General features: G+C 42.1%; 1 protein-coding gene across 2 annotated transcripts in view; it reads right to left on the bottom strand.

Annotated features, from left to right (window-relative positions):
- The window catches only part of si:ch211-200p22.4 (phosphatidylinositol-binding clathrin assembly protein), a 76774-nt gene that overhangs the window by 36011 nt on the left and 24255 nt on the right, over positions 1 to 16508 (bottom strand). For both annotated transcript variants that reach the window (XM_041965501.1, XM_041965502.1), the window contains exons 3-4: positions 1489 to 1564; positions 1056 to 1158 (exon numbers count right to left, since the gene is read on the bottom strand). In XM_041965501.1, coding sequence (XP_041821435.1) covers positions 1056 to 1158; positions 1489 to 1564 — 179 coding nt within the window. The remainder of the gene's footprint in view (positions 1 to 1055; positions 1159 to 1488; positions 1565 to 16508) is intronic.

The following is a 16508-nucleotide window of genomic DNA, read 5'->3' as shown; positions in this document are numbered from 1 at the left end:
CAAAATTACAGCTTGTGGTTTTACTGCGGGTTAATGTGCTGGACTACTTTTGGTTCATTTTGCTCCTTTTTGCTCAAAATGAGAAAGTAACATTATCTTCTGGATGAAAATCCAAGAAAGCCACGCAAAGAGGGAAGCGTTCAGGGGTTACTGGGCAGATATAACACATAAGTAATATTAGCATTTTAACATTAGCAAGATGTGGGAAAAAAAGAGCAGGATCCAACTTAATGCTAACATTAAACTAATGTCAGCTAATGCGATGTTAAAGATTAGCTCGATATTTACAGTGATTTTGTGTTTGTTAATGAAGAAACGGAACAGTTGCCTTTTTTATCCTGAGCGGGAAGGAGTTAAAAAATACATAAAAATATGCTTTTAATTATTATATGTTATGTATAGATGTTAAAGGCAGAATGAGAGTCACTAAAAACACACAATAACACTTTGCCTTTGGCTTTTTTCCAGAGGATATATTGCATTAAATTCTTCAAAATGTTTTAGACGCTAGAATGCTAGCATCTCCAGCAGACTTGCATCATCTGGATTTTATACGTCAGCCCGCTTGTACTGTATATTACTTCTTTCACACATTTTTCACACCAAAGTGCAAGAAAGAATATTTAGCTAGTTTTTTACTTGACAAAAAACATTGTTAACACTACTTAAAGTCATGCATAGACTTTAGTAATCTGCTAAAACAAGTGATGCACTTAACATCTGGGTAGCTGCAGCTTATATATTTCTGTGTCGAGTATTTCTTTGTTTAACCCAGCTGACTAAAACAATTTGGCTATTTTTCCTTCCTACAATACGTGAGCAGACATCCAGCTAAACAGTAAACTTCTGACACTGAGTTTATTATTTCAAGTGTTGCCTTGAACAGACAATACTACAATAGATAGAGTAAACCTTCATCAAAGTAAGAGTTTTTGTCAGTTTGTGCCTATTGTTGTTCTCTCTCTACGGTGCCGCAGTCTAAACGCTGTCTGTGTGACGAGATGTGTGTGAAATGATGAGTGGGGTTGTCATTTTGTGTGTGTGCCCGTCCCTACCCCCTCTTCATCTTGGTGAAATCCACAGCCACCAGCCTGTAGGACATGGCCTTCTCGTTCAGGTAACGGCTGTATCGTCTGATGAAGGTTGACATGTCGTAACCTGGGAGGGAAAACGAGAGGAGAGAGTTGCAAGGAAGGAAATAAACTGAGTGTGTTAAGTGAGACAGCTACAAATGATTTCTACCTTTCATCCTATAAACAGTTTGTCTTATTATATATAGATGCATCTGAAGGAATCAACCACACTAAAGTACCAATATTGAGTTAATAATACTTTCCTATGACTGCTTAAAACATTCTAATGCTCTGTGTAATGTCCTTTAAGGCAAATCCTGTCCATCTGGCTTTTTACAAGCAAATGAAAACAAAACCAAAATGCTGTTTTTTTTTCCACTCAGCTTTTGAGTGAATGGGTGTTTGTGTGCTTTACCTTGCAGAGCTCCCTTATCCAGGAAGTTGTTCAGGTTAAACAGGGTGTTTCTGGAGGCCAAGTACTGGATGAAACGCTGAGAGAGGAAAGAGAAAAAAAGCATTTAATGTTTGGTAAAAGGAAGATTTGAGAGGTGCTGGTCCAAAATTTTATGTGAACCATACAGAAAACAAACGAACCTTAAAGCAAAATTTGACTTTACTGATTTTACTTGTTGAATATCACATTTTTCTGACTGAAAATCGTGTGCACGTAGCAGCTAAAGATCCAGTGATAGAATTCTCCATGGATTTGCAAGACTAAAATTAATAATATTATGGGATAAGCACTCATTTTGTCTTCATTTAGTTACATGTAGGCTCCTTTTAAATGAAGGACAACGTCCTCTTCCACGACAACCAAAACGCTTCACCCCAAATGACTCCAGTGGAGGTTTATCAGCATCCAGCAGCAACAGACAAGAACATACATCTGTGTGCACGAGTGAAACCGAACATTGATAAAAACATGCATGCTCAGCCTTGAGTGTAAGGAGATGTCTACAGCTATGCTAGCAGCAGACACCATGCTGCTTTGAGCTAAATGCTAACATCAGCATGCTAACATGCTCACAATGACAATCATACAATGCTGAGTTTTAGAGGGAATCACGTTTCCTATGTTCACCATCTTTAGTTTAACATGCCAGTGCACTAACATTTGCTTATTAGCATTAAACACAAAGCACAGCTCAGGCTGATGGGATGGTATCAGCTTTGCATGTTTTTAGCGATAAACCAAAGTAAAATTAAAAACTTGACCTGAAGATGTCTGAACTGAATCGCTTGCTAATCCATCCAATATTCTACCATAAATTTCAACCTCCTGTCAGTGAGTCAAAGTTAGGAGGATTCTTTCTCTGGTGACCATGAATGTCTGCACAGCACTTTATGTCAATCCATCACGCAGATGTTGAGATATTCACAGAATAAGTGAAGACTTTGATCTTTCACGGCAATCCATTCCAATAGTTGTTCAGATATTTCAGTCTGGACCAACGTGATGGACTGACTGTCAGACCTCGCCTTCCCCAGAGCAAGGTCGAGAGCAGCCATCTTTTCTTATTTTCAAGACTTAAATCTCTAAAAAGATAAAACTAATCGACTGAAACACATGCACAATTTCTGACGAATGGTAATAGCTTGTGCTCATTATCCAACAGCTAATAACGAGGGATGACATGATTCATCGCTGACATGGAGTCTGTGTTGAAATGCAGCACGTAGCTATCTCTGCTATGACTCAAACACATTAATCTGTCAAGATGTTTAAAGGCGCTGTGATGATTAAATAGGAATTTTATGGTTACAGAAGTCTTTTCTTCTCATTTGTCTTTGTGTGCCTTCCTGCAGAGAGGTCAGAGGTCAGCCACAGAACAGCAACCTTACAGCTGGTGGGGATTTGGTTTCTTGCTTTAAGACACCAGCTGGAAGGAGGACTTAATCCACGTCTTCCTACTGCTACCCCTGCTGCTTTAGATGGTTTAACTTCAGCTGCTCGCCACACCTCAGGCTGGGCAGATCGCGTTTAAAAATTAACTTTTCTCCTGCTGCTTTTTTCCAGTCATTTATTAGGACTCCTTACGAGTCGCTCACACAGAACTGCCGAGGGACGACAAATGGCCAGAGGAAGCGGTCAGAAAAAAATTAATTAACCTTTGGGAGGAAGCAGAGGACTGGCAGCACAATATAATGAATTATTATGTAATGACCCCTTGAAAATGTTAATGAGATCAAATCTAAAGCTAAAACTTAGTCTCAAGAAATGATGAATCACATCACCCTGTCATTTGCAGACTTTTTGACATCTCTGTTTGTATCTGGACATTTTTCCACTGCTGCGGAAGAAAATAAAAAAACCCAGGAATGTGATCCCTCTGTTACTTTCCCTTCGAACTCAACACTAGCTACTTGTTGCCTTTGACAGATGTCACTGAGCAGGTGCTGGAAGCTCTTTGCTTCCCATTTTCCAGGGAAGGTTTGCTCAGCGTGTCTGTGCTTTTTCCAACAGCACCTTGATTCACCTCACCTGGGAGTCGCCCAGTGCAGCCTCTGTCTTTTACTGTCGGCAGGGTTTTTTTTTTTTTTGCTTTGGCTTGAGAGAACCTCGATGTTGAGATATTAATGACGAGGAGAGCTTTACTTATTCACTTTCTCCATTTCAGATTTTTCTGTGTAGAGCTGGATTCAGAGCATTGTTAGACCTTTGAGAGGACTATGGTCCCTGAACAGGTGCTGCTAGCAGATATGGGAAACCAAATCTGAGATAGCAACGAGCGTTATGAACTCACATTAGAAATAAATCGACTTTAGACATGACTTGCAACTTGACTTACAGTAAAAAAAAGACTAAAAAAAGACTGTAATCAAAACAAGCTTTAATGGTCCCTGTAGCGTTAATGCTATCTGTATTTTCACTCTATATCCTTTGAATTGTAGGATTTCAAAGATGTTGGGCAACATAGAAGAACTGCATTGAGTCCAAAATGTAGAAGGAGAAAACTCCAACTACACTCAACTGTGTAAGCACTCAACCTTGAGCTAACAATGCTAAGCTAAACTGAAATGTGAAACAGCTCTACAATGTCAGTATTGGTTTGTTTGCTAGCCTTGTTCAAACAGCGCTTCAGCACATTGGTTGGATATTATTCAAGTGTCTGAATGGCATGTCCTCTCCTCACAGATGGTATTTGCAAAGTTGGGAGGCAGGTTATGTAACAGGTTAGCTTACATTGTAAGTCAGAGGATGCTAAATTGCTATCCACTTACTGTATGTCACTTACCAAAGTAGTGTTTATCTATTGCAATTCTGCTCATCTGTTAATCAGATTTTACAGCTGTTTCATATGCAAGAGACGTAAGAAGCTAAGCACTAGCTTAAATCTAACAGTAAAAAATAATGGAATTTCCATCTGCTACCATTTACTTGCATACACACTCCAGATAAGACTTTTGTGGCTTCCTGGTCTTTTGTTGGCCCTGAACTCTTTCAGTTACTGTGTTTTCTTGATGGTTTCTATACTCATCTGCAGCTGCAAACAGTGCAACAGAATAAAATCATTCAATCAATCATCATTTTAAATGAGTAATGTGCTTTTTAGGTAGTCAGAAGTTTGTTTCCTCAATTACTGAAAAGCATTTAATTCTTTTGCAGTAACAGTTCTAGAAATATTGTTGCCAAGTCAAACCTCTGGGGAGAGTAGAGACTTGATCTCTGGACTCTAAAAACTTGAGACTTAACCTGGACTCTGTCTCCAAAGACCAAACCTGAACTTGCATTTGGTCCCGTATGAACATCTCTGCTATCTCGTCTTCCACACATCACCGAATAACACACTGCAGTGGAACAAGTCTTGGCCAGCATCCACAGTTTGGGAACTCAGGCCTCAGGCTTCCCAAAAGCATCTTAACGTTAAGGCCGTCTCTGTCCAACTGACTTAAAATGATCTGAGATTTGCCAGTTTGCCAATTCCCGATCTGGCAGGAAACCAGCCCTCACTGGCTGGTTGGAGCATCTAAGAATGTGTGTGTGTGTGTGTTTGTGAGCGCAAATATGCTTGCGGGCATGTGTGTTGGACTCAGCTGCACTGACACGTTTCCAAGGGCTCTGGGACTGTTTAAAAAGGCATAAAGATTTCGATTTTGTTCTTGTCCTTTTTTGTGTGCATGCTCAGGCTGTGGGGACAGAACTTTGTCCACGCTGTCACGTGTGGGGATTCAGCTCCCATCTGTGGGCACAAATTTAGGCCCAAAAAGCTTAACCATTGTTTCAAAGGTTAAGGCTCTGCATGATTAAGACATTTTAGAGTTACAGTTAAAGAGTTAGAGGTTGAGGTTAAATTTGGGGTGCATGCAGCATTAATGGTAAAGGTGTGCATAAGCTAGCAATTTTATCATTGACAACAAAGGAACCATGAGTAAGTCCAGAGCTAAATACTACAATCTTGTCAATAAACCAAACCACATCTAAGAAGTGCGACTGATCTCATCTACTTCAGTCTATAAAATGTCAGATAAACGCTGATCACATGTTTCTGTAGCCATTGTAATGACTTTAAACACAAAATAGTTGATCTACAATCAAACGAAACAGCAAATCGCCACCATCAAGGAGCTGAAACTAGCAAACTGTGGCAACGGCATGAATCTGGACATGGCAGTATCTGTCAGTCAGTCTATTTATAACATAACAGCTACTGAATGGGTTGCCATGAAATTTGGTACAGACATTAACGTCTCCCTCAGAAGGATTTGCGATCACTTTCCTGATCGTCTGACTTTTTAATTAGCGCCATCATGTCATTAGCAAAAGCATTGACATTCCCATCTGCCTTGGCTGAGCTCTTTAGCACTTATTAGCAAATGTTAGCATGCCACCAAGCTAAAACTAAGATGGCGAACATGGTAAATGTTCTACCTGCTAAACGGCATGCTGGCACTGTCATTGTGAGCATGCCGATGACAGCATTTAGCATCAATACAGTCTCATAGCGCTGGTAGCATGGCTGTACAGTTTTAATCCTGTTGCTTGGTAAAAGACAATTAGTCAATCAACTAATTAATTCATGATTTCAGCTTTAACCGTAAGTGCCCTCAGAACTTACGTGTGTTCTTAAGATGGCAGAGTAAGAGGTTAGATGAGACAATTCCTTGACACACCTTTACAATGACTTTAAGTTTTTTGGCAAAAAAATTACAATCAATTGAGAATAATTTGATGAGTTTAGCATTCTGACTGTGTAACAAATGACCCCCAGGTTAATACAGAGAAACTTAGATGAGATGGTCGCAGATAAAGGGAGGGAAAGAGGGAGACACAGCGAGAGAAAGAGCTTCATGAACTTCATAAGTGCTTTCTCTGCCTTTTTCTCGTGCGCCGACTCCTCATCAAAAGTCCATCTGATGAGAGCCAGCGTTTCTCCCGCTGCCTCAAATACAAAGGCGGAGGCAGAGAGGACCCATACAAAACGCATGGATATAGTTAAAAAGGAGAAAATCCATAAAGGGGCAGAAAACACTCAGAGCAGAGAGGCAGAGAGGGAGACTCAGAAGACCGCTGAGCCCTAGATAATTCGGCGAAGACGGCTCCAAGAAAAAGACGCTGCTCTGAGCGGAGATTCAGATTTGCAGCCGACGTGTAAGAATAGAGAGGAGTGAAAGGGGGAGAGAATGAGAAGATGTGCAGAGATAGCGACGTGGGGGGGTGGGGGGTGGGTGAGACAGAGAAGCAGGTCGGCTCGGCTTGTCAAATAATTCATGTTAGCATATCGGAGAACAACCTCATGTATTATTGATACATTTAGATCCTGGCTACTCCCTGCCTCTCTCTCTCTCTACAGTGGAACGTGGCTATACATAGAGCTCCCAGCATCCAGCTTTCACTCATCTCCTGGCTTCTTCCTCCCTTCCTCTACCATCAGCTTCTTCACCTCTCTCCCTCTACGTCTTTCTCTCCAAAGTGCACAAGTTGGTGGTTTCCATAGTAACCAAACACCATGGCCTCAGCGCTGACCTGAAGTGGTTTTCTTTTCTTTGCAGTATCATGGAGACAGGTTATGCAGAAGGGAAGCCACGACTGGAGATCTGAGTGTAGTGCATGCTACACTGTGGCGGATTTTTACTTTCTTCAGTCACACCGGAATGCTAAAATGGGGCTAAAACTATATGGCCACCAGAAAATGGTCACTCCTGTCCATATACTTTTGGTCTGGGGCTATTCTTAATTATTCAAGCTCTCTAGGTACTTCGGTTCCAAATGAAGCTCACCGCAATCAGAAATGCAACCGATCGGAGCATGTTGTTTCAGATACACGTCAAATGATCAATAACAATCCAGGAAATCCACTTTGACGACAGATCCTTGAGTCTGAAAGCTTATCTGATGCTGCAACACTGCACAGCAGTTTATAATATTATGAGGAAGGATATCACTGCTCTGGACTTTTGCTTTCATGGCGTTAAGTTGAGCCGCATTCAAGTTTTTGTGCAAAAACCATGCAAACTCAATAAAAGCGTGATTCCAAGTTTGTAGTTTGGGGAATAGTTGTCCCAGTTTGGTGAGGAAGACACCGAACTACACCTTATGGACGAAATGGATCACTTTTGTGGCTGAAGGGGAGCGGCCACGTTCAAAAACTCTGAGGAAAGCCTTCCCGGAAGAGTGGAGGCTGATCGATGCTCACACTTTTTGAAAGGGACGTTCAACAATCACATATTGGTGCAACGTTCAGGATCAGCGGTCAGTCTTCATCATGATCAGTGGATGTATTTCTGATACGCTTGTCCTGTTTATTTACAGCTTGAGCAGTTAAAGATGGTTTGTCGAACATCTGGTTGAATGCCATTGGTTGCTGCAGCTATTGTCATTTAAAGACATTACTAGAAAATGTGATATGACGAACTTAGCCCAATAAGAGATTCATAATACTGATGCCAATTACTAACTTGATTGTACTACATTTCATTTAACCATGTCTGAAGGCAAAAGTGTTCATAGCTGTTCCGAAAGGTCATATTCAAAGGCGGGGTGATAAACGAGACCCCGTATTTGCTTAAATATGGGGATGATGATGCAAATTTTTTTACCAGTCGCTTCTTAAACTTATAAACACCATTTTTCTCATTTGACAATAAGGAAAGTGACAATAGTGGCGTGAAGAATGAAAAAAGAGAGAAGTTCAAAGCCTGCTCATTCTCTGCCCGATCACTACATGAAGTGGGCGTGCTTGTCGGTTACCGAAGTTATAAAAATTGTCAGACACAACCCCCCGATTCCAACATCAGAACAGTCATTAAACCATCTGACAGGCACTCCAGAAGGAGCATACTGATACTAGATTAAAGTTGGCCTCTTTGTCCAAATAAAATCCTAACTTTCTTACTCTTCCTGTACTTTTTATTCCTCTACCTCAAGGCTGTAATGAATGGTAACTCAAGGCTGAAATCCAAACTGCTTCCTACACAGGAGTACATAATCTGCTCAGAGAAGCTGAGCTGTACTCACTGACTTCAGATCTTTTTCATCTCCCCTCCCTACGGTATTAAAAAAAAAATCACAGACCAGCCTGGTTGGTAAACATGAGTGTGCTGTGTGCAGCTCACTGACGTCACATTTCATGATATCTGGGAAGTTGAAACAGTTACCGCTCAGCCCTCTTTGGACCTGCCTATGTGTACACAGAGTCAAAGAACAACCATGTCTTGTACCAGCAGAGCAATTATTGATCCGTGAAGTGAAAATCCTCTGCTAGCTGTCACGGATACAACAAGCTGTTGTGGACACACTATCTTGCTCAAGGACACTTCAGCAGGACGTCAGAACCCTCGGTCCTCTGGTTAAAGAGCTCAAAATAACCTTTTATGTCCAAACATAGCAAAATAAATGTTTCTAGGGGAATCAAAAAGAATCGGTTAGGCCTTTAAACAGGCGTCAGGAAGTCCACATGGGAATTTATTTTTTCTGCTTGGTGCACGACTTTCTCTCAAACGCACACACACACATGCAGAAAACCGAGTTCCACTGAAAGGTGATGACTCACACAAGAAGAATGAGTCGTGATCGGGCCGTGTTGAATGAAAGCAGCTCTTATGCAAGCAGAGAAACACACACACACACTCAATGAAGCAGACGTGTGGATGGATACAGGCACATGTGCACACACAACCACTTTCCACCAGCCCAAATCCTGCCTGGGATTCTGCCCCTTCTTCGTTTGCTTCCTCCTCCTCCTCCTCCTCTGTCCTAGGTAGTATTTCTCCTCCTCTTACGCAATCAGCCATTTAGCTCCTGAATCCAATTTAAGTGTGAAAAGAAACAGAGTCACAAGGAGACTCTGGGTGGGTGCTGAGAATGATAGGATTAAAAAATGTGTCTGCATTTAAACATTTTTGTGTATATATCTGGCTTCAGCCATACCTTTGTGTGTGTGTGTGTGTGTGTGTGTGTGTGCGCCTACAAGGTGACAAGGCTAATAGTGTGTGGGCTCCCACTCTCAGGGGAGCAGTTGGGTCTAGCTGGTGGTTGAGTCTGTGTTCGAGGTCAATGATGCAGCCAAGCAACAGGAGTCATCATTTGAAACACTAATGTGCATGCACGCACTCACACACACACACGCACACACAGAGTAAGTATTTCTGCAGTTTTCTCCCTACAACGAAGAGTGCAGAGTCAGGCAGTCCTGATGCTCTGGTGCATCATCCAGTATTAAAATCAGTAATGGAATGATGTTTTAGTCACATTATAGGATGGAAATAGAGTTGTAAAGAATCAATCTTGAGTGTACAAGAGTATAAAAGGAACATTAAATTGTTTTCTATGCCGCTAAAGCAATGAGCTGCAGTTATATACAATTATACAATTTGAAGGACACTTTGACATATGAAGAAGGAGAAGAAGAAAGACAGAAGGAGTCTGGAATTGAACCTACGATCACTGAATGAACCACTCTACCTGCCTCGGACTTGCTTCGCCAATGCATTAGCAGCAAAGGCTCATGGGCTTTGTACTACTGCGCCATCCCTTCCACCACACTGGCAGAATAATAACGATTTAAGGTTTGGTAAATTATCCACAAGGATTTCAAGTTTCTATGTTGAGCAGCATTGAAAATATGAATAAAAGGTAACTGTCAAACGGTAATTTACAGCAGTACAAACATAAAGCGTTTGTGCAATTAGCTGCTACTCCCTCTTTACTACGCAATAATTGCTTGAGTCTATATTTATCAAAATGTCCTCTGATATGTTTGACAACCTAACAACTGCAAACAGGAACCACATTCCTACATAATGGGTGTGCCAAAACACTCAGGTGTTTGTCTGATAAAGCCGTCAGCTTTGAAACATGCGGTTAACACATATGAGTGCTGGAAAGGGTGCAGAATCTTGTATTTTGTTTGGTCGCAAACTGACAAATCTGAAGCAGAAGACACCACCTAGCAACCGTTTTGTTATTTGTTCATAAAAAATTAACTGAGGAGGAATTGCATCTGGAATTGTATTACTTTTACATTACTAGATCAGTAGTATTGGGAGTAATGGGAGATTAAGTGCAGTGAAACAGCTAATTGTAATGTTTTAAGTGCCATTGTATTGAGGGGTGGCAGCAGAGGAGCTAATTACAGCACTACTAATTAAACCTGGCACTTGAACGGAGACTCGTGGAGTAAAACAGCTTCTCACAGGGCGTATCTTTAAGATGAAGTGTGCAACCAGGGGAACGAACGTTACAAGAGATGCTGCAAAAACAAGATTGCTTCATAGCAGCAAAAAAAAGAAAAGAAACACACACAAGAAAAAAAACAGCTGGCAAAAAAGACAGGTATTATTCAGTTTGTTGCCCTGCACGACCTGATGCTTTCAGGGGTGGGAAACATGGGTTTTACAATTTCATGGAACATTGGGCTTAGCTGCAGTGTAGTTTGCCCTCAAAACACTGTCAGACACCGTCATCCCACAAATGAACAGTAAGGTTTGAGTATGTATGTAGGTGTGACCAGACTTCCCTACAAATGTTAATCACACATCATTTTTTTTCCCTATCTGACTATTATGCAAGACCCGCCCCCCTTAGTTACTGTTGCTATGCTGTCAAGCGTTCCCTTCTAGAGAGTGGTAGACAAAAGCAGGGTTTCCTATCAGATCAGCTGTAGCTCGCTAATTACGCTAACATAAATTGTGTTGGTTAAAAATGGTGCCACCGTTTGACTTTTTCAAGCTTCCAGCTGACAATCTCGTAAAATGTCTCCTGAATATGTTCTTGATGTCTACACCACTACCTTTTAGCATGCTAAGAGACAAAGCTAACAAGACTTAGCTGCTAACGTTAGCCTAAACTTTGATGTCCTTCACAACCTGTGTGTCTGTGTGAAACTTAAGCTTAACTTGAAGCTAATTAAATAACCAGACTAGTAGCTTGGATGATTGGATGGTGTCATCTCACATAGCCCAACCTCATGTTAACGCCACACTATTTCACGAAGCTATTTAGCCGGACATGCTAACGTTTGCGTCTTATATCCATTGCTTACACTTGTGCCGTTCCAGTTTTGGTTTGTAAAGGCTAACAAAAAAACAAACCACTCTCCAAACTCCTTAAACGCTGACTTGCTCTTACTACAACTCCATGCACGCCACTTCAACATGTGGGAAACTCCAACCTTGACAGGTCTACCATGACACCTCACGGTTACTAAACTATGATTGGACAATCTGTTCTGGGGAAGGGTTCAATTACAAATCAGACTGGTGGTGTCTCAGCAGATACTTCAAATCAACAACCTGAATCAGTATTAAAGAGAAAGACACACACACACACACACACACACACACTACTACTTTCATCAATTGATCACACAGATGCAGCCAATTTACTTGAGTCGGGGAAAAACTTGTTTATCTGCCCGAAGGAGCAGAAGGGAGTGTGTGGAGCGTGTGAGCTCTTGTGGGTCACCCTGGAGTTTTTACTTTTTAGATAGGACGTTTGGGTCCCAGAGATAAGCAGGAGTCCGTCTGGAACACACATTAACACACACACACACACACACACACACATGTTCACGCACTGCAATCTGCCTGTGCACTAATCATCTTTATGTTCGCCACACCGGCAGCTGATGGGAAGCACGTGTGTGCATCCAAGCACTTCTGATTATCACAAGTGACCCCCATTAGAGTCAGGGTGACCTCACACACACACAAATAGCATCCTCCCTGTCCCTGCTCCCTCGGACACAGTGCTGCTTGAGTCAGCAGATTTCCACACTGCTTTTCTCTTTCCGGCTTTAATTTCTCCGTCTTCTTTTCCTTTCCTTCTTCTTTTTCCTTATTTTCCTTCTGGTCTCTTCCATAATATCTCACACACACACACACACATCATCCTTGTTCAAATCTCTGCCCCTGTCTGTGTCCTCCCTCTCCCCCGAGCAGGTGAGGGAGCGTAGTGATGAGAGTGCTTCGGTGGCGTCACTGAAACAAATGGGCCGTTTCGCTATCTGGGACACTGGCGGCGGCGAGGTGGCGACTCACACCGCAACTTCACACCGCCGTAAAAGCACACAAACGGCGTCTCACACACACACCTCACCGTTATCTCCCTCCCTGCCTCCCTCGATCTCATTCCATCTCACACACACACACACACACACACACACACACACACACACACACACACACACACACACACACACACACACACACACACACACACACACACACACACAGAGAAACGGAAAGCAGCGTGTCCTGCTACCATCAGCACTTTCACCGGTGTCCTCGCCAGACCGTCCCTGTCTCCTCCCACGTCCTTAATGACTCCAACGCTCTGTCTACTCTCCACCTAGCTACCTCCCTCCCTCCGTCTTCCCCTTCCTTCGCCCTACGACACCTCTCTCACTCGTTCAATGTATTCTCCCACAATACGCCTGTACTCAGTTCTGACGTACAGTGGCACGGCTCTCCGTCCTGATTCCTGATGCACTGAGGTGTAATCAATCAGACTGTAATTTTCCCCGCAGACACTTACAACTATCCTGTCCCGAAGAAGAAAGGATGATGGGTAGTGTTTCTGAGGACTTCACGTCCTTGAAAACAAACTCCCAAAAAGGGTTTCACAGCGCCGTGTTATATTGTGCCTTGTGGTCTGGCAAATCTTTGGGCTGTGACATTCCTCGAAGTCACAGCACACTGAGGAAAAACAGAAAACTATGAGGGCTATTAAAAAGGCCATTCATCATAAAAATAAATAGCAATATTTAAGTGTGACAGGTTAGGGTTGCAGGGGTTTGATTTTCTGCTGTGTTAAAATTGGTAAAAGCACTGATTCTTCTAAATAAAGAACTGCAAAACCAATTTTGAGGGGAAAAGGTGTTACCCAGCATCGACTGTTAACAACAATACAAAAATACGGCTCGGGCTAGTTCAGGACAAAACGACAGCATCACCTTCTGCTATAAAAGCTGTGCAGCAAACACATTTCAGGGATCAGACTGGTTGTGCTGCAGAGGCACATTCGCCTCCATGTTCACCTCTCTTTTATTAGCTTTGCACGGCCCTATAGGGACGCCATTATGGGTCAGTCGACCACAAAATATGCCAACAACTATTAGATGAAGGCCCTGAAATTCTGTACAGACATTTACTGTCCACAGGGGATGAGGCCAGATGAATTTGGTAATCCCCTGAGGTTTCATCTAGCGCCACCATGAGGCTGACATTTTTCATTCTTTAGTGAAATGTTTCAACAACCGCTGAATTTTTAACGACATTCACATTAGCCTCGCCTGTCCTTCGTGTTCACTGATAACTTGTAATTGTTAGCATGCTAACACACTAAAGTAAGATCGCGAATATATATGTATGTACACATTATACCAGCTAAACATAAGCATTGTGAACATGTTAGCATGCTGATGTTAGCATTTAGCTCAAGCAGCACTGTGTCTAAGTACAGCTTCACAGAGCCACTAGCATGGCTGCATAGACTCTGAGGGTTGCTGAGGTCGGTTAGCATTAGTCGGTAATGTCTACTTTGACAGCTGTATCTATGTGCTAAAGCACTTTCAATTTTTGGGGGGCAAATGTCAGTGTGATGTTTGAAAGTTTCACCCTCATCAAATTCAGTTTTGAGCGTTTGCTCAGGAGTATCTGGCTTATGTAACTCCATCCTCACTGGATCCATCAGAAACATGTGCACCGCCCTGCATGAATTCCTTTTGTTTACTGACAGTTTGTGGATTCACTGACTAATGTGATTTTACGCAATAAAGTTCCTTGAGATGAAGGAAAACATCATTTAACATCTAATTTTATTTTTGGGTTTAGTTTTACGGCTGTTGTGAAGTGACTAGGGTTTATTGGAAACCAAACCAAATGAAGCATTACCACAAAATATCTCCTTACATAAAGAAAACTTGGAGATAAACGAGTTTTGGAGAATCAGTTGCAAGAACTGCTGGAAAAGAAGAGAAATTCAGGTGGATTATGTGTCGAATACACATTTGAAGGAGTGCTTTTAGCCTTTCAAAAAATTGATCTTAAGACAACTTTGATGTCTGTATGACTCAATTCTCTGTCTTACTCAAACACTTATGTCTTATATGGGCATCTGCATCATCTTTGCTCCATTCTAATAATTCTGCAAGCAAATTAATCCCATGTTCTCACTTATTCTCTTTCTTCCTATAACCTTGTTCAGGTCTTGGGTGGTCCAAGCATCCACGCTCCCAGGAGAGAGCCCCAGCAGTCTGACTTCTCCGGTCCAGGGATGGAGCTCCCTGGAGGGGAGCAAGGGAGTACCGAAACTGAGGGTGTGAGGCTGAAAAATGTCTCTCCCAGTCATTGTTTGGGGTTTCCTGCAGGATTGTTTTTTGTACATAGCGGCCTATCATACAAAGGCTTGGAAGCACAGGCACCAGTTGATAAATGATAACAACTGAGACAATGGCTACACAAGAAGTCAGGACTCATCACATTCGTGCTTGTAGACTGCCGATTTTAGACATAAACTTTATTTGTTAAACTCAAACTAGTGCCCTGCATGGATCAGAACGGCCTGTCTGCCCACTCACTGTCACAAACACCCACAAGCAGAAAAAAAACGCAGTGCAAACTCAACGCCCTGCAGAGGTTTTTCTTTAAAATGCGCACTTAAAGTGGCTTTGTACCAGCACAAAAGTAAAATCGTGATCAAAGATATTGACTGACTCTTGATCGCTCATGAGATTCAGAGTGTCAGTGGGGAGTGAGCCAGGATTGCTTCTTGGCAGGGAGGAAAAAACTAGAGGTGAGGAACTGAATGAGTATCAATACTGGCCTGTAGACTATTCATCTACACACACACACACACACACACACACACACACACACACACACACACACACACAAAGAGACAGACAGACAGACAGACAAAATGCGCTATTACTCTAATCACGATCCAAATCCCTTTGACAAATATAGCAGCTGAGGCAAAGAAGAGATATTAAAACTTAATTCACCTGCTATTTGCTCTGAATGGTAAATTCCCACATTCGATTTGAAAGCCTGGGCTGAATACATTACCAGGAGCAGCAGAATAAAAAAAAAAAAAGGCTGCGTTTAAAACGGCGGCATTTTGCTGACATCCAGGCCGACCTACAATGAATGCCGACAGCGGACGACATTTAAATATGCTCAGATATTACAGTCTGTTGGTTCTCATTCGGCTGTTGACCCACAGACTTGGAGGAGACGCAGAGCGAGGGAAGGCAAACTACAGCCAAGTGTTGTGTTTGTCGTACCGTCTTAGACATTTCGCTCTGTCACTGGAGCACTAAAATGGCATCCAATAATAAATCGACGCGGCTAACAGTCGTGCCATCAATATCCCACAATTGCTCAGCGAGTGTTTTGGGTACTGTTGTCCTTGGTAACCTGACACGGCTGCGAATGAATGTCTGTTATGTTAAATATTGATGGAAATTAGTGTTAAAACTTTGAATGTTGAGACTAAATCTTGGTCAAAATAGGTTTTTAGGCAGATACAGATACCAGTACTTTAGTAGTACTTCTTGTCATACTTTACTTCTCTACCTAATCCTATCCTTTGCTAGGTCCTCCTTTCCTACTCTACCACCTTCATTTCTTCTCTACCTCCTCTTTTCCTTCCCGACCTCATCATTTCATTCTCTGCCTTCTTCTTCCTATCTACCTCCTTTCTTTCCCTTCTTCCACATCTTTCGAGTGTTCCTCTTCCTTCTCAAATACCATAAATATTGTGTTGATATCACTTCTGTTTATTATTCTTATCAGTGTAGGAAAGCCTCGGAAAGCACAGCACAGAGTCCTTGGACGAATCAACCACCGTCACCGAGACTCAGACAAATGAAATTATTTCTGGATTAGCAGCTCTTCAGGGCAGGGTGACCCAAGAAAATAACATTTCGGGGAGGTTCCTTCATCATATCAGATCAAGTGACACAAATCAGCTTTCTGAGGCTAAATCCAAAC

This window comes from Chelmon rostratus, chromosome 23, assembly GCF_017976325.1.
Source record: "Chelmon rostratus isolate fCheRos1 chromosome 23, fCheRos1.pri, whole genome shotgun sequence".
NCBI lineage: Eukaryota > Metazoa > Chordata > Actinopteri > Chaetodontiformes > Chaetodontidae > Chelmon > Chelmon rostratus.
The sequence above is the reverse complement of the archived record's forward strand: the minus strand, read 5'-3'. Positions and strand labels throughout refer to the sequence as shown.